Raw genomic sequence first — 18,072 nt, 5'->3', positions numbered from 1 at the left:
AGAGCCCCTGCAGCCCTGAGGAGCCCCGGCCGCCTCTCCGCCGTCGCCCCGCCGCCTCGCCCTCGCCCTCGCCCTCGCCCGCCGCCGCCGCCATCTTTGCCGGTCCCCAGCGCCGGCGGGGCTCTTTAAGCCACTAACGGACGCCGCTTTCATTGGTTCTCACTTTAGGCACCGCCCATTTCCGTGTCGTGCGCGCAAGTCTGTTGGCTGGAGTGCACGCCCGTTTACTTAACCGGCGGAGGTTTTCGATAGCTTCGCCGGAGGCTTTATCCGCGGAGGAGTCTGGGAAATGTAGTCTGTGGTTCCTGCTTAAGACCGTTTTCGGAGGCTTACGGGAAGGATGCTCAGCGCAGTCTGGCCGCGGTTCTGCTCCGCTAGATGTCTCCAGAGGTTTTTAATGGGCAGGTCCACGCTATGCATTTAAAGCGAATTCGATGCACATTTAAAGTACAAGGCTTCCCCATCCCCACCCGCCAGAATCCCGGGAGCTGCAGTTTGTGCTGGGAAATGTAGATCCGCGAGGAAGAAATTACAGTGCCCAGGGTCCTTTGCGGGGAAGGCACGTGCTTTAAATGTGCATTAAATGTGCTTCCAATGTATGGGGTGAACTGCTCCTTAGAAATCGCTTTATAACGACCAGATAGAGGACTTTTATCTCTCGAGCAGACATGGGTATGAAGTTTCAGGGTGCAGCAGATCACTTCCCGTGGCTTGCCGGACCAGATCTTGCCCACAGGCATTAAGTTACCCCCAGACCAGCCCTGCTCGACCCAGTTCTTTGGTGCCAGCCTTCCTTCACCTAGCCTTTGTTGCTATTTCTCTTCCTCTTTTAAAATGAGTCATCTTTCTCTGAAAATCGATAGTGACTCTCTTGGTGTTCAATAAGGGCCCACTGCGGTTAAGTGCTTGCACTGACAAAAACCATGAAATTATTTTTCAATGTCCGATTAATGCTGGCAGGAAGTCAAGGCCGAAAGCTCTCCACCAAGGCGAACCCTTTACCCTGGCTTCTGACACTTGAGACACACCATATTTCTGTGACTGAAAGTTGTTTTTTAGACTGTTTTTAATAATGTGTGTTAGTTGTTGTAACCTGCCCTGGGACAGTAGGGTGAAGGATAGGTAATAACAACCGTAAGTTTTATTTTATCTGCCTATATTGTTGTAAACTGCCTTGATATTTTATAGGAGTGGGCAATGTGTGAATATGCTTATAACAAATATATACATATTCTACAAATCGGGGTGGAGGGCTGCTTTCAGCCTGAGGGCTGCATTCCTAACCTTCCAGGGGCCATACAGGTCAAGAGGCAAGAGCAGGTGAAGGAACTAAAGCAAATTTTACCTTTGTACAGTCGTAGGCTCATTTCTACACACTCTCCTGTGCCCCTCTCTATCCCCATCCAGGCACCCAAGAAGCATTAGCAGAGTTCCAGGACACATTCCAACCAGGTGCAAACACTCAAATCGGGTGTGAAGCAGGACGGGTACGGCTGCAGCCTGGGGAAAGTCTCAAGGGCCGGATACAGAGGTCGCATTCTGCCCTTGTTGAACTTGTTGAGCTGGGTGGAGGATGGGAGTCATGGGACGCAACTAGAATGAGTTGGCTCTGCCTGTTATTGGTTCTGGCTCCCCCTACAGTTGGGCTCCCGGTCTTCCCCACTACCAATCCCAGCGGGCACCTGGTGCCACTGCCAATCAGAGATTCCTACACACACCTCCCTCTCCATCCTCCATCTAAGCATTCAAGAGGGATTGTAATAGTTCAAGGGCAGGATCCAGCCAGGAAAAATCATTGAAGTGGGTGGAGCAGGGCCAGAGAGGAGCAAGGTTTGGGGAGAGGGGGCAAGGGCCACATTTGGCCCCTGAGCCTGAGATTCCCCACCTCTGCTGTGCAGGTTGCAAAATTCAGCATTTCTTGATATGGGAGATTTTCTTCTTGTGACCCACTTGACTAATATAAGAGGCTGCTTTAGTTACCATGCCTGGATTTCCATTTGTTCTGCACCAGCTGAAGTGGCCTCATCTGCCCAATTGCTTTTTAAATAACTTATGGTGTTCTACTGAGCTGTTAAAGAACCCACATGTTTCCCCAAGAAACTGGCTGCATTTCAGGCATAAAAGGGCAAACTCTGTCGTCGTCAGTATGCTCCATCTAACAATCTGTAAAGCTTTTTTGAAATCTTGGGCAGGGGATGAAAGGCACTATATAAATGCAAGATATTTATAGCCTTCCAGGCATTACTACCCAGGCAAATTGCCAGACAGACCTTGCTGGTTTGCTTTGTTGCCATAACATGAAGCCAGCAAGCAATGCTTTCTAGGGGGGCTTTTTCCTTGCCATGTTGCACTGCGAATTGCAAACCTCAGGCAAAACCACAAAAAGTCAAGTCAAGCCCTAAATAGAAAACCACCCATCTGCTTTGAGCATATCCACAATGCTGATTTGCAATGATTTTTTAAAATAGTTATCCCCTTTCCCCAGGGAAGTCTGACAGTGGAAAGTGTATTTCTGTCACAGCGCTTAGGAATCTGTAACGGAGAATTCTCACCGACTGCAGTAAAACAACAATTCTCCAGATTCTGTGGAAGAAGCCATGGCAGGGAAGTGAGCATAAAAGCAGAAGGGCAAGGTCACATCCCTGCCATACATTTAGTACACTCTTATGCTACTTTAACAGTCATGGAGAATCCTGGGAACTGTGGTTTGTTAAGGGTCCTGGGAAGTGCATCTCTTTGAGGTCAACACCCTTAACAAACTGCAGTTCCCAGGATTTCCCATGGCTGTTAAAATGGTGTGAGGGTGCTTTAAATTTACAATGGGGATGTGATCTAGTTGGCAGTGTGGCTTCTCTGCAGTGTGACACACATATGTTAAGGATATGAAGTTTCCCACCTATCACTATTGACACCCTGAGGAAATCTTCATTTGCTCAATTTCTGTGCATTGTGCTGCTGCTCAAGGCACAGGGCCAAAGGCAGTGACCAAGGGACATAAGAATAGCCTGCTGGATCAGGCCAATGGCCCATCCTGTTCGCACAGCAGCCAGCCAGGTGTCTCTTGTGGGAAACCAGCTTGAGTTCTGCTAACAAAGCACTAATGAAGATCAATGACAGCAGGGGTTCTTCTGCATTAAATTATAATATTTATGCATCTCCCTGCCATTATTGCCTTTTACCTTTTTAATGTGAGCCTAAATCTCCTGAATAATTAAAAGCAGGGCTAAAATAGATATAAAAATGGTACCAAGTAAAGGCAAAGATCTTTTGGGGTCCTGGGCCCAAGAAAGGCTCTGGGGCATTTGGAATGGTTGTCCACGGGGGGGGGGGGGGGGACTGGCCCACAGATGGGCATAGGTGGCCCAGCAGGACAGAGAGAAAGAAAGAAAGAGGTGAAGGGATAATTTAGGGAAGAAACAGGCCCCTGGCCATCCCAGCACACCACAAACAAGGCACAGTGTGTGGCTGCTGCTGGGTGCCTGTACCTTGCAGGCCAAGCAGACGGTGCAACCGTCCCTCATCAATGCATCTGCAGGCTGATGGCAAAGCTTTGCCTGTTGAATTTCACCTGCTTTGCATGCAGGGTGATGTGGGGGTTTTCAGGCACACGAGAACTGCTTTTCCCATGACCAGATAGGAAAGCAGATGGAACTCTTGTACACCCTATCCTGCATGTGCTTAGCTGGGGCATTGGTGAAAATTACTCCCGAGTAAGACTCTGCTCCAAGGAGCTCAAGGTGGCACACATGGTTCTCCTGGCTCCATTCTATCCTTCCAACAACCCTGTGAAGTGTGTTGGGCTGAAAGAAACTGACTGGCCAATGACAACATGCAATGATCTTCATGGCTAAGTGGGATTTGAACCCTGGTCTCCCAGGTCCTTGTCTGACAGACCAACCACCACACCACACTTGCTTTTGAACTACAACTCCACAGTGTTTGGGACTGATGGGAGTTGTAGTTCAGAACATCTGAAGGGCTCCAGATTAGTCAATCTAGTATCTACACTTACTACAATCTACAGCCGGTCACAAAGGTTTTAGTCAGGAGCAGCTCTCAGCTTTGCCCGGAGATACCAGGCTCAAACTTCGATTCTTCTGCATGCAGAATGTGTGCGCTGAAGCCATGGCCCTTTTCTCTGCTACTCTCGCGTGCATCTTCCTCCTGCCCCCAGCTCCCCCTTATGGTGTATTTATCAAATTTATACTCTGCTTTTCCATCCAAGATAAAACTGCTACAAAAAAATTCATGTATAAAATCAAATCATCAGTGTTTCTGCATTTTTTAAAATCACACTTTTAATTTTATTCCATAAAATTTTTAAAAGTTGAGTACCCTTCTGGCTTCTTTCTGAAGCAGCCAGTGTTTACAAAGCAGTTCAAGTAGAAACTGGAAAAAATACACTCAGTTCTTCCAACTGGTATCCTGTAAATTATTCAGTCCTTTCCACCAATAGGGCACAAGTGCCGAAAAGAATATAGCAAAAGTACCTTCCTGGTGTCAGTAGGCAGGGAGAACCAGTTTGGGTGCTGCCACACTAAAATATCTATAAAATATACAGAGAGACATTTGTTTAATTCCAGAATTTCAGTAATGGAACAAAAAGCATATGAAACAAGTCAATTCAATGACTAAAAGGGAGCTAAAGGGTGAAATGGAACAAATGATAGACCAAGCATGTGCAAAGTGCCTTTCCCTCCAGAGCATCAGAACTCAGAAGAAAAGGCTACCCATTTACGTCTGCATTCCTCTTCTCTTCTCCTGCTGATTCCAACTCTGACTGAAATATTGAGTAGAACAACACCATACATTTAAAGCACACCCATCAGCGCATTTAAAGCACATTAAAAAATACACATGAAAGCTCATACCAATAACAAACTTAGTTGGTCTCTAAGGTGCTACTGGAAGGATTTTTTAAATTTTTTATTTTGTTTCGACTACGGCAGACAACACGGCTACCTACCTGTATTTAAAGCACCTGACAGTGTGATGCAGCAGCAAAATAATCTAATGCAATTCTTTGGCTGCATCAACAGAAGTCTAGTGTCCAGATCAAGGGACGTAATAGGACGTAACTATTCTGCCTTGGTCAGACCACACCTGGAGTATATGACCAGCTCTGCGCACCCCAAATTAAAATGAATATTGGCAAGCTGGAACATGTGCAGAGCAGTGTGACCAAGATGATCAAGGGCCTGGAAACCACGTAATCGTAGAATTGTAGCGTTGGAAGGGACTCCCAAGGGCCATCTAGTCCAACCTCCTGCAATGCAGGAATCTTTTGCCCATCGTGGGGCTCAAACCCATGACCCTGAGATTAAGAGCCTTGTGCGATAGATATGACAGTCACCTTCAAATATCTAAAGGACTGTCAAATGGAAGATGGAGAAAACTCTTTTCCTGCTGCTCCAGAGGGTAGGACCCAAACCAATGGTTTCAAACTGAAAAAGGAGGTTCCGACTAGACATAGGAAGTACTTTCGAATGGTAAGAACTGTTCGGCAGTGGAAAAGATTACCTGGGAAGGTGGGACTGGCCTTCTTTGGAAGTTTTAGAACTGAGACTAGATGGACTGGGATTCTTTAGCTGTGCCTCCTGCATTGCAGGGGGTTGGACCAGATGATCCTTGGGAGTCCCTTCCAAGTCTACAATTCTATGATTCCGTGATTCTCGTCCACCACCCCCACCCCGCCCTCCCAAGGCTAGTGGCAGGGGTGCCAACTTGAATAAAATATTGTGGGACTAGGTAAGCTCCGCCCCGCATAACTGATCACATGATGCAATGCAGAGACATTATTTGAACTTTTTTTGGGGGGGCGGCCGCCTCAAATATTTTATTGTGGGGGCCGAAGCCCTCCCCCCGACCATGGGAGCTGGCTCCTCTGACTCGTGGGAACTGTAGTTGTTCAGGGTGCTGCTTGAAAGTTGCAGCTCGACAAACGGGGCACTACTGTTCCCGGAATGCTTTGGGGGAAGCCGTGCGCCTTCAACGCGCGTTGGGCGTCCATTGCACGGACGGTGCGGACCGGCCAAGGGGCCCCTCGGTGGCCGCGCGTCTCGGGCGCCTCCTTAAGTAGCCGGCCCCGCCCCGGCGCTGCCTGGCGGCCCGGCGGGCGGGCGCTATGCAAAGGAGGCGAGCCCGTGACGACGCGCGCTCCGGCGGCCACGGCCAGTCGCAGCGCCCGCGAGCCAAAGTTAGCGAGCGCAGCAGGAGCTGCTGCCCGGGCGAGGCTAACATGGCGCTGGGCTGGAGCGGGCGGCCGCGCGGAGGGGGCGAGGCCGGGGCGGCGGCGGCGGCGGCGCGGGCCGGGCTGGCGTTGCCGCGGGGGCCGCTGGCACTGGTGGCGCTGGTGGCGCTGCTGTGCCCGACGCCCGGCGCCGCTGCGCAGGAGCATCTGGCCGCCCGCGCGGGGCCCCTGGTCCTGGGCATGAGGCTGGAGAGCAGCAACCTCCCCGCGCCGAACGCGGCGAACTTCTCCCCCATCCAGGTGCTGGAGGGCACCGAGATCAAGCTGCGCCTCTACGGGCTGGGCATGCACGCCCGCGTCTCCGAGATGGTCTCCTTCTCCGAGGTGGGCCCCGGCGGCAACGCCTCCTTCTGGGGCGAGGCCGCCAACGCCACCTGCCCCGAGAAGACGCAGGACCTGGTGGTGCACCGGCGCGCCGAGGATAGCAGGGATACCTCGGCCGTGGTCTCCGTGACGGTGCAGCTCCTGCGCAAGGCGGAGAAGTCCAAGCTGTACGTTCTGTGCACGCAGAGCGGCCCCGGGCAGCCCTGGCTACCCCTGGAGGGCCGCGATGCCTTCCTGCAAGTGATGGAGGAGAAGAAGCACCTGCTGCCACTCTGGTTCCAGGTGATCCTCATCGTCTGCCTCCTGGTCCTCTCAGGTATGTTCAGCGGGCTCAACCTGGGCCTCATGGCCCTGGACCCCATGGAGCTGCGCATCGTTCAGAACTGCGGCACCGAGAAGGAGAAGCGCTACGCCCGCCGGATCGAGCCCATCCGCCGGAAGGGCAACTACTTGCTCTGCTCCCTCCTCCTGGGCAACGTGTTGGTCAACACCACTCTCACCATTCTCCTCGACGACCTCATCGGCTCTGGACTGGGGGCCGTTGTGGCCTCCACCACGGGAATCGTGATCTTTGGGGAGATCGTCCCGCAGGCCCTCTGCTCCCGTCATGGCTTGGCGGTGGGGGCCAACACCATCGTGGTCACCAAGTTCTTCATGCTGTTGACCTTTCCCCTCTCCTTCCCCGTCAGCAAGCTCCTGGATTGTGTGCTTGGTCAAGAAATTGGCACGGTCTACAATCGGGAGAAGCTGGTGGAGATGCTGAAGGTGACGGAACCTTACAATGACCTGGTGAAGGAGGAGCTGAACATGATCCAAGGGGCCCTGGAGCTTAGGACTAAGACAGTGGAAACTGTCATGACCCCACTGCACGACTGTTTCATGATCAACAGTGACGCCATCTTGGATTTCAACACCATGTCTGAGATCATGGAGAGTGGCTACACTCGTATCCCCGTCTTTGAGGAGGAGCGGTCCAACATTGTGGATATACTTTACGTCAAGGACCTGGCCTTTGTAGACCCTGATGACTGCACCACCCTCAAGACTATCACTAAGTTCTACAACCACCCTGTCCATTTTGTCTTCCATGACACCAAGTTGGATGCCATGCTGGAGGAATTCAAGCTGGGTAAGGCAGATGGCTGTTAACCAGAAGGTTGGTGGTTTGAGCCCACCCAGGGATGGCAGTGGGCAGGATTTCTGTGTTGCAGGGGGTTGGACGATGATCCTTGGGGTTCCTTCCAGTTCTATGGAAGGGAGGAGGGTGTGCCTCTAATACTAGACTGACAAAGTTAGTGCCCTTGTAGGGCCACCCCACGCATTAATATGGGAAACCTGGGTTTGTTACCTAGTGTATTCTCACCTAGGAATTTCAATCAGTCACAGGTCTCCAGTGAATGTCTGTATAACACTCATGTACATTCTCATGTTGCAAATTACAGCAGTGTGGGAAGAGGCTGAATTTAGAATGGGCTGAGTTTGGTTGTCTTCTTGAACAGGTTATGTAGTCCAGTCCCACATGGATTTACTCAGATGTAAGTTTGGCTGACTTAACGGCCTTATAGACAGAAAAGCGGAATTGACATTTCATTCTAACAATGATCTTCAATTTTAGCATCAGCAAAACTCTGAAGTGGGATAATGCTATTCACCCCCATCCGTTGTATGCTAATATAAAACAGCCTCTCTCTTATGCACACACACAAACATTAGATCTGTTTGAAACAAGGTCTTGAAAGCTCATTTTGGGGGGTTACATTGTATGTACATTTTTTTCCATGTAGGGTAACTAGCTAACAGGGATCAAATAGGATGAAAGTGAGAAATGAGATATTTCCCGCCTTGGAGCAGATTAGCTGGGTGAAAGGCTAAGAAGTTACAGCTGATTTCTCTAGCTTTAAACCAGAATCACTGAGAATCTGGGCCTTGGGAAACTAAGTTGCAAAGGAAAAAATATTTTAAAAGCTTTGAGAGTTGATAAGTGGGGAGGGCAGGTATATTGGATGCCCTCAGCAATTCAGCTAACTACTGTGATGTTTCCCCCCATTTAATATGCTTCAGTTCTTAGAGTTGTTGATACACTTTCATTGCCAAAGGGATCTTTCCAACCATTTCTGGAGGAGTACCAGGAAGTCTAGATGTTAAGATGAAGTCAACCCTGCGTGATGCTGGAAGCTCTTAAAGCCACACTGCTAAAGCCTCAACCTGTGTGTTGCTTTGCAAAGACACCCCCGTTTCCCTCCTGGAGGATACAGTAATGTTTTGATTTCTTTGCAAAGCTCCATCGAGGCCCACAGGGTATCTCAGCTGGTAGAGCATGAGACTTTTAATCTCAGGGTCATGGGTTTGAGCCCACGTGAGGAAAAGATTCCTGCATTGCAGGGGGTTGGACTAGATGATCCTCAGTGTCCCTCCCAACTCTGCAATTCTATGATTCTATGAATCATAAAGACACGCCGCACCTGGAAATTCTCCTCCACAAGCACCAGTTCTCCTCATTTCAAAGGAGTTCAGCACAAGAAGATTGCACCTTGGTTTTGCTGTTGTTTCCAACAATTAAACATGTTGACATGTATCAATAAGGAGAAAGGGGAAGGTTACCTTTGGCTGGGGAGGGGGTTACCCTCATATGAATGTCTTCCTGCATTTGCAATCTGAACATGGCCTCATGGGATGATGGTTGAAATCCTGCCAAAAAAGTGAAACTACTCAGTCTGTATGTACTTGTACTTTGTTGTTCTTCATTTCCTACTTGAAGGAAGTGCCTCTGCCCTTTTCTGCACCGAGTCTGTGGGTGAAGAGCAAGCTAGCTGAGGTTTCAAAAGTTACTTTGGAGTTTTGATGTGGTTAAATGCCATTGCAATGTTTGTAATGTGGCAATGACCTTTTACAGTGGTGCCCCACTAGACGAAAATAATTCGTTCTGCGATTTTTTTCGTCTAGCGGTTTTTTCGTCTAGCGAAGCGGCAATGACAGCCACACTCCGCTAAACGAAAAAAAAAAGACGAACATTTTTCGTCTTGCGAAGCAGCTCCATTGACTTTTTTGTCTTGCGGGGCAGCTTCCGCTAGACGAATGCCGTTCGTCTAGCAAGTTTTTTGTCTAGCAAGGCATTCGTCTAGCGGGGCACCACTGTATAGCCAAAACACTGAAAACCTCCTTTGGGTGTAAGGAGATTGCCTTTAAGACCAACTTTCACTCAGTGCTGGCTGGAGATGGTGGGAGTTGTAGTCCAAAACATCAGGAGGGCACCAGCTTGGCAAAGGCTGTTGTAGGCAGTTGTTCTAAACCAGGGGTCAGCAAGGTTTATCTTGCCTGGGCCAGATCTGTCCCGTGGAGATCCCTCCGTGGGTTGGATCACGTGCCCGCCCACGGTTTTCGGTGTCTGCGCAGATGCAATTTCCAGCACTGCAGAATCGAGTTCCTGTACTGCACTGCGCCGCTTTAGCACAGTGTGCGAGCGGGCGGCTTGGTTTGGGGGTGGCTCATGGGCCGGTCAAATGACCTCCATGGGCTGCTTCCGGCCCATGGGCCTTAGGTTGGTGACCCCTGTTCTAAACTGTGTGCCCTGAGAGAGGTGCTATGGATGCAGTGAGAAACAAATTAATACTCAGTTGTTTAAATGCATCAACACTGAAATTAAAAACAAAAACAAAAAACAATTAAAGGCTTGGGTGAGCTCAGTGCACTTGTCCTCAGAGGTGAGGCTGCTTGCTGCTTCTCTGCATGATGCATTGCACTGACTTTGCCAGTTGCCACCTTCCAGTGGGAGTGAGTAACTGCTTCTGCGTTGGCTGTGATGGCATGCCCTCAGAAGAGGTTACCCATTGCTTCTATGTGAACCATCACCTCTGTTCTAATTAGTTTGTATGGCTGGGGAGTTATTTTGCTGAGTACTGGTTTTGACTTGGTCATTCATTCTGTCACTGCTGATGCAGAGATGATGCAGAATTGCCCACCCTCCAAGGAAGATGCCTGTTGTGTCCACTTCTTTCCAATGAAGAGGCAAACTGAGATCTGTGACTCATGCAGAACTACAGGATGTGGACTAACAGCACAGTCCTCTGATATATACTCGGCCCATTTTGCACCTAACCATGGACACAGGTGGCGCTGTGGTCTAAACCACTGAGCCTAGGGCTTGCTGATCAGAAGGTCGGCGGTTCGACGGGGTGAGCTCCCGTTGTTCGGTCCCAGCTCCTGCCCACCTAGCAGTCTGAAAGCACGTCAAAGTGCAAGTAGATAAATAGGTACCGCTCCGATGGGAAGGTAAACGGCGTTTCCGTGCACTGCTCTGGTTCGCCAGAAGTGGCTTAGTCATGCTGGCCACATGACCTGGAAGCTGTACGCTGGCTCCCTAGGCCAGTAAAGCTAAATGAGTGCCGCAACCCCAGAGTCGTCTGCGACTGGACCTAACGGTCAGGAGTCCCTTTACCTTTACCTATGGCTTAATATGATGAACATATTGTGGCTACTTTGTTCCTGCATTGAGCTCCGCTAAGCTGTGCTTTAGCTCAGCGTGTCATCCAAACCCTGGCTCATAGGTTAGCTCTCTCCAAACAAACCATGAGCTGTAACCAAGGCTTGCCCAGGTGAGCAAAACCACAGGTCCAGGTTTCTGTGATATACAGTGGTACCTCGCAAGACGGATGCCTCGCTAGACGAAAAACTCGCTAGACGAAAGGCATTTGCTAATGAAAGGGTGACTCGCAAAACAAAAACTGTTTGCGATTCCCCCCCGTAAAACCGCGCTTCCTCCGACCGCTATACGACAACACTCGCGGAACGAATTAATTTCGTCTTGCGAGGCACCACTGTACTAAGCTTCTCTCCTAATTGAATTACTCTAAAAGCTGAGATCATCCAGCAGTCACTAGATTTGTGGTGCTTGAGAAGCCCTCCAGATGAAATTGGACTGCAGCTCCCACCTGCCCCAACCAGTGTTCGAAAATAGCCAGACACCAGGCACGTTTTGCTGCTGGAGTGGGACCAATTGCGGAGATTTCTGGGCACCAGGTTGGTGACCACAGTTTAAAAATCTGCCTTAGTCCATAGTTAATACCATTTTTATTTCCACTGTGTGTGTTTCTTCTCCTTGCATACTGGAACAAGTGAATTGTTGGAAGAGCAAGCGCTACAGTCAAGCAATGTAGTTGAGATCATAGAATCGTATAATTGTAGCATTGGGAGGGACCCCAAGGGTCATCATGTCTCAACCTCCTGGCGAATAGACATTCTGTTGTGGCAACCGTAACCTAGATTTAAGTTTCTAACAGTGGTCCCAATCAGCTTGGACAATGGTCAGAGCTGATGGGCATTGTAGCCCAGCAGTATCTGAAGGGCACTGTGTTGGCTATTCTTGCCTTAAAATGCAAGAATCTGTCATGGGTGGCTTTGACCCTCTGCGTGAGAGTATAGTCTCTTGAACTTTTCCTGCTGCATCTCTTTGAGTCACCGGAAAGGCTCCCTAAAGGAACGGGAGATTCTGCTTCTTTTCAAAGGCCTAGGACTGAAAGACTTTAGAAGCTTTGTGTCTATATTGTACTTGGTGGCAGACTGAAGACCTTGACACTGATGGTCTGAGCTGGAAATGTTCCATTCCCAAAGGACTTAAACAGCTTGCACTTCAACTTTGGTGAGAGAAGGGAAAGCTGTGAGTTTTACTGGGATTGGAGACCTCACACAGGGATAGATTGGGAGACTGGGAACTGGTCCTGGTATATATGGAAACTTTTAAGGGACCAGAGGAGTTGAAGGATGGGATCCACAGTCATTCATGGAACCTGAAGGAGAAGCAGATAGAAGACAGTGCTTAAAGTTGCAGTGCTAGGGTCTGGAGGGGTGCGTGTTTGGAGGCAAGGAGAGAGGAATGCTAAGAACATTGTTAGAAGCTGAGATATGAAAGCTAGGAGCTACCGGTAAATGGCACCTTAAACCAATGTTACGGGTGCAACAATGGAATGTCTGGGCGTGCTTTTTATAACAAGAATACAAAGCTGAATATGAATGAACTGCAGCTAAAATATTATGTTCATTTTTCACATGGTCTAGTCCTTTCCCTGCCCACCCCCCTAATATTCTTAAGAGGGTCTCTTCTGCAGTCTTCAGAGAGTAGCTGGAAGTGGGGAGGCAGAAAAAGGTCCTCCTTTCCTTCCACTCTGCAGTATTACCGTAATCTGAAATCTTAGGCACAGTACTGTGCCCAGAACTCAGAAACTGCTTGAGCTAATGAAATTCCCTGTCACAAAATGTGCCTAGAACAATGGGAGTTTCGAACACTGGTTAAGAAGGTTGGTCAAGGGACAGGATGGCTAAAGGAAGTGGGACAGAGTAGCCGTGGCCAGAAAAGCAAGTGTGTGGGGGGGGGGGGAGTTGGTGGAGCTGGAGTGCCAAGAAGAGAGTCTGATTGGAGCATTACTACAGAGGTTCTCCATTTGTGGTCCTAGGGCCACCAGTGTTCTGTGAGCTTCATTCCCATAATAGCTGGGATGTGGAGGGATGCCTTTTGGATTTTCCAAGTTGGACACCAAAATGTCTTTGTATAGCTCTGGGAAAAGATGCCAGCTTGTCTGGGAGCATTTAGCTGGTACAAGAACCAAGCACTTAAAAATGAGCTGTTAAGGAGGACTCGAAACTGAGAATCTACTCAAACCGCAGGAGCAAATATCCTCTGCGGGCTGGTGGGTGGGTGGGGGAGCACTGGCAAAAGGCAGAGGACAAGTTCACTAGCTGTAAATCGATGGGAGGAGCATGTGACAAGCGCCCGAAAGCTCACCCAGCCCGGAGGGCACATCAACAAGAGATGAGGGAAAACAAGAAGAGACAATGGCTGTGGAAATCCAGAGCTTAATTTGAGCCAAAGCTCAGCGAAAGCTAGGCCCCATATCTTTCAATGCAGACATGCATTCCTGAAGCCTGTGAAAATAATACTGCAGGTGTAGAGCAATTAAGCATGTGCAGAGTACAATTCCCTCACCAGTGAACGAACCACATTTAGTCCCCTCTCCCAGTGTCTGTGACAGGCAGGAATGGCTTCCAGGGAGGAATGGCTCTAAGAATTAAGCACTGCTTTGGGGATATATTCGCACCTTCAGCTGCTGCCCTTTTAGCACTGCAGGAGGAAAGAAAAAGACCAGTGCAGAGGATTTTTAAATCTCTGAAGGCAGGAGCAGCATATGTCCTGGGAGACCAGATCCTACACACTGGCTTCAGCTAGAGATGGCTCTATCATGCTGCAAGGTGAGGGTGACAGAATTTGGGGTGCTGGTTTTGGTAGAGTGGCTGGAGTGCTGGACCTTTGGCTAGGGACTCTGGTTCAAAACTCCAAGGTGGGATACAAATAAATAAAATCATTTATTTATTTGAAGCTTTTTTTGCCCCACTTCAGCCTGAAAAGTCACTCAAAGTTCTTTACAGAGATCAATAATAACACAGTTTCTGCCTTCATGCTTACAATCTGAAAAAACACTGTAATGAATCCAAATAAGAACTCTGGCCTAAAGTTTTAACCAAAAAGCATGCGTTTACTCGTAAGTAATTCCAAATGTAATATCCATTCTGTAAAGAATTACAGTCTTAAACATAAAATAAGTTTTATATGGAAATTTTCCTTGAAGTCTTCTAGATACAGTTGTCAAGGCTTCTCAAATACGTGTCAGATGTAACCAGGGAGACCAGGACAGGGCCCCGTTTCGGCATGGAAGCCTTCTTCAGCTGGCAATATCAAATAATGTTAAATAGCACAGTGTACATCAAGTTTCAGAATTTAACATTTTACAAAATCATTATTAAACAACATCAAACGCGTTATATCAAAGGTTTAAACAAAATTTTAAAGTATCATTCACTAAAGGTCATAATTCAACAACATCAGAAAAATTATTATTACAGGAAGTTTTAAGATGAACCAAAGTGGCTTTTCATAGTATTTGGTTCCTTACCTTGTTTTTTATGATAGAAGTATATGAAAAATATATATGGTGTCTGTTTCTTTGATTCCTAGAAGGATATAGTGTCTGTAAATCATAGAGAAAACGACTGTTACAATTCTTCCATTAAATTGTATGCATGTGAAGTACAACGTTATGTATCACCTCACCTTAGAAGAAGTTTTGCTGTGTTTTTCTGGCGTTTCCTACTAATAGGTGAGTTTGTAGCCTTATATCTATTAGGGGAGGAGATAGCCTTCTAGGAATCCTTCTAGGAATCAAAGGTTTAAAATTTTGTTTTGGTATGAGCTTTCGTGTGCATGCACACTTCTTCAGATACCACTTCTGAAGAAGTGTGCATGCACACGAAAGCTCATACCAAGAACAAACTCAGTTGGTCTCTAAGGTGCTACTGGAAAGAATTTCCTATTTTGTTTCGACTATGGCAGACCAACACGGCTACCCACCTGTAACTGTGTTGGTAAAGAACAACACACACCCTTGTCCCTGTTTGGTGTTAGAGGTGGCTACTTTCAGGAAGGGTGGTCTTTTGGGGTCTTCCACCCTGCAGATCTGGAGAGGCATCCTTTGAATTTCTGGCTTGTCCAATGAGGGTACTTGATAGGCAAACAGGGCAAGGCCTCAGTCGTTGTTTCGTGGACTGTGGCTCTGCAGGGTTCTCTTGATCTCTGTGCTGTTTTGGGAGTGGCAGGGGAGATGAACCTTACTCTGCTTTTCAGGTCTTGTTTGCCTAGGGCTGTGTCTGCCTTGAGTTGTAGGCATTAACCACCTGAGGAGAACTTCCTGTCACTGCTGTGACCCATGGCCAACCTGGCTGACACAGAGCTGGACTGCCTTCACTACAGAAGAAATGGCCGTCTCATGGATGGCTTGCTGCAGGGGTCGCCAACATGGAGTTCTCCAGATGTTGGATCCAAACCTAAACTAGCCCCAACTAGCACTGCCGTTGGTCAGGCAGGATGGGAGCTTCTGCCAATAACATCTGGAGGCCACCAGGTCCACACTCTAAGGAGCAGTTGCAGCAACTGGGGACCCCTCGCCCTCCACCAGTTTTTGTACCTTCCTCCAATGGGCTGAGTTCATGCAGCCAAAGACGACACCTTCATGAAAGCCGCTTCTGCTCTTCCTGCTTCAATTCTCTCCTGGCTCTGGGACACAATGGTGCAGGAGAGGGTGGGGAGGCACTTGCCTGGCCTGCCTCTTCCTCCAGCTCTGAACCTTCCTCTGCCTCTGATTCTTGCCTCTTGGCTGGTACAGGTCCCCAGGTCACTGCCTTCCTCTCCTTTCCAAGCCCCCCTCCCCCTGGTGCACACTTGGCAAGAGTATGAGTTGGTGCCAGAAGCAAGATTTGAACTAGGGGCTCTTGGCTTGTGCTCCTAGTTGCAGTGCAGTGCTGCCTCTGTGCTGCTCACTGAAACTTGGGAGTTTCAGTGACTGATGATCCCTGAGTGTTCTGAGAACTTGAGGCGCCCTGTCCACAACCCCCACCCCAAGCTGGAGGGCGTGTGGCACATGCAGGCCATGTTACCTCCACCGGAGCCTCACAGAGCCAGCCTTACTGCCCAGATGGGTGGGTTCCTCAGCCTCCTGCTCACCTGTTGCATCTGAGGGCTGACAAGCAGGGATGGACGGATAAGTTTATTTCTGGTCCACAGCAGTTCTGCATGCTGCCAGGCCCTGCCCCCTCTGCCAGTCCCAAGGATAGTCAGAGCCCTGTGGGTCCCTTTACTTTCAGAGGCCACCTGCTGAGCCCCATCTCTCATCAACCTTAGCCCCTTCCTTTCCTTCTTCCAGCCTCTTTCTCTTGCAGTATCACCCACTCTCTGCTCTCCTCCTTTCTGGCTTCCCTGACTTCAAAGCCATCCTCTGCTCTACCTGATTTCTCTCCCTCGGTTTGGGACCCTTCCAGGGAGACGCTGCCAGCTGCCTTTTCATTCTGTGGCTATTCCTGCTATGCTGGGAGCCTCCTTTCTGAGAGGCTGATCAATCCTGCTGGCAAGCTGCGGAACCTGCTCCTCACACCTCCATTCATAAATCAGCAGGACCCTGGTTCTGCAGCAATCTGTGCATTTAAAAAAAGGGGGCAAAGAAAACTGCATTACCCCCCTCACAATATGCATCAGTCCACGGCATCTCCAGGTACAGCCCCACCTGAAGTCCCCAGAGCCTCTGCCACTCAGTAGAGACAGTGTGGATTTCAATGAACCCAATGGTCTGACTCTAGAAGGCTGCTCCGTATGGAGTGGGAGGTTAAAAGGATGGCTCCCCACAGGCACTTGGTTCAGATCTGTCCCTCCAGAGGCACTAAAGGCCTCTGAATACCAGTTGTTGGAAATCACAAGTGGGGAGAGTGGCTATTTATTTTATTGTTTTTTTAAAAAAATGTATTTATTAACTTTTTTCAAAACATCAACAAAACACATAAAATAAACCAATACAACAACTACAAACACACCACAAATACAGAAACAAAAACTATACAAAATACAAAAATGAAAAACAAAAAAATATTTGTTAAAAACTGCTTCTTTCCTTAACATTGTTGCTTGACTTCCTCACGTCTGCCCTTCCTGCATTCATTGTCCTTCATCTTTAGTAATTTCTTTACATTGTACCAACCATCTTTTCCAAAGAATCTTATCTATTTCTTAAATTATTTTCTTAATTCATTATTTCACATTTCATTAACACTTAACATAATTCTAAATCTGCAGTCTAACATTTCTTCCAAGTTCTTTCTAAATTTCAATCTTAATATATTTTTTCAAATACATTTTAAATTTCTTCCATTCTTCTCCCACTGCGTCGTCCCTCTGGTCACAGAGTTTCCCGGTCATCTCAGCAAGTTCCATATAGTCCATCATTTTCATCTGCCATTCTTCAATCGTTGGTAGTTCCTCTGTCTTCCAGTTTTTAGCTATCAAAATTCTAGCTGCTGCTGTGGCATACATAAATACAGTTCTATCACATTTTGGGATATTTATTTTATTGTTATTTATTTGTTTATTAACTTTGTATACTGCCCTTTACTCTTATATCTCAGGGCAGGTTACAACATAAAGTCACAACATAAAAAACAGAAAATACATAATGAAAACAAAGCCCCCCTTCCACACCACATTTTAAAAGGGCATCAGATGTCAACCAGCCAAAGTCCTGGTGAAAGAGGAACACTTTAAAGGTGTAGAACGCAGGTGCCAGCTGAACCTCCCTTGCCCTCGGTTCCTGCTTTCAGGGTCCATATAGGTCCCTGGTTGTCCACTGTGAGACCAGGATGCTGGACTAAATGTGCCTCCTTTGGTCTGACCCAGTGGCTAGTTCCTGTGGATTAGATGGACAAATAAGTCATAGTGTGCAAACACGCTGCCCCCCCCAACTCAACCTTCCACCTGTTTCCTGCCACATTCACACCATGCACATGATACCCCTTAAAACAATCATGGCTTCCCTCAGAGAATCCTGGGAGCTCTGTGAGGGGGAAGAGGAGTCACTGAACAACTCCCAGTGCCCTTAACAGCTCCCAGGAGTCTTTGGGGGAAGCTGTGGCTG

The 18,072-nt window shown here is 48.3% G+C and overlaps 1 protein-coding gene across 3 annotated transcripts in view; it reads left to right on the top strand.

Moving 5' to 3' along the window:
• Positions 1–6,366: 6,366 nt before the first annotated feature.
• Positions 6,367–18,072, top strand: part of CNNM4 (cyclin and CBS domain divalent metal cation transport mediator 4) — an 81,307-nt gene continuing 69,601 nt past the window's right edge. For 2 of the 3 annotated variants that reach the window (XR_004427233.1, XM_033159016.1), the window contains exon 1: positions 6,367–7,703. Coding sequence is in view for 2 of the 3 variants with exons in the window: in XM_033159016.1 (XP_033014907.1) it covers positions 6,431–7,703 (1,273 nt within the window). In the remaining variant the exon portion in view is untranslated. The remainder of the gene's footprint in view (positions 7,704–18,072) is intronic. The other variant, XM_033159015.1, reaches the window with a different exon arrangement.

This window comes from Lacerta agilis, chromosome 8, assembly GCF_009819535.1.
Source record: "Lacerta agilis isolate rLacAgi1 chromosome 8, rLacAgi1.pri, whole genome shotgun sequence".
Lineage (NCBI taxonomy): Eukaryota > Metazoa > Chordata > Lepidosauria > Squamata > Lacertidae > Lacerta > Lacerta agilis.
This window is presented reverse-complemented; position numbering and strand designations above follow the sequence as displayed.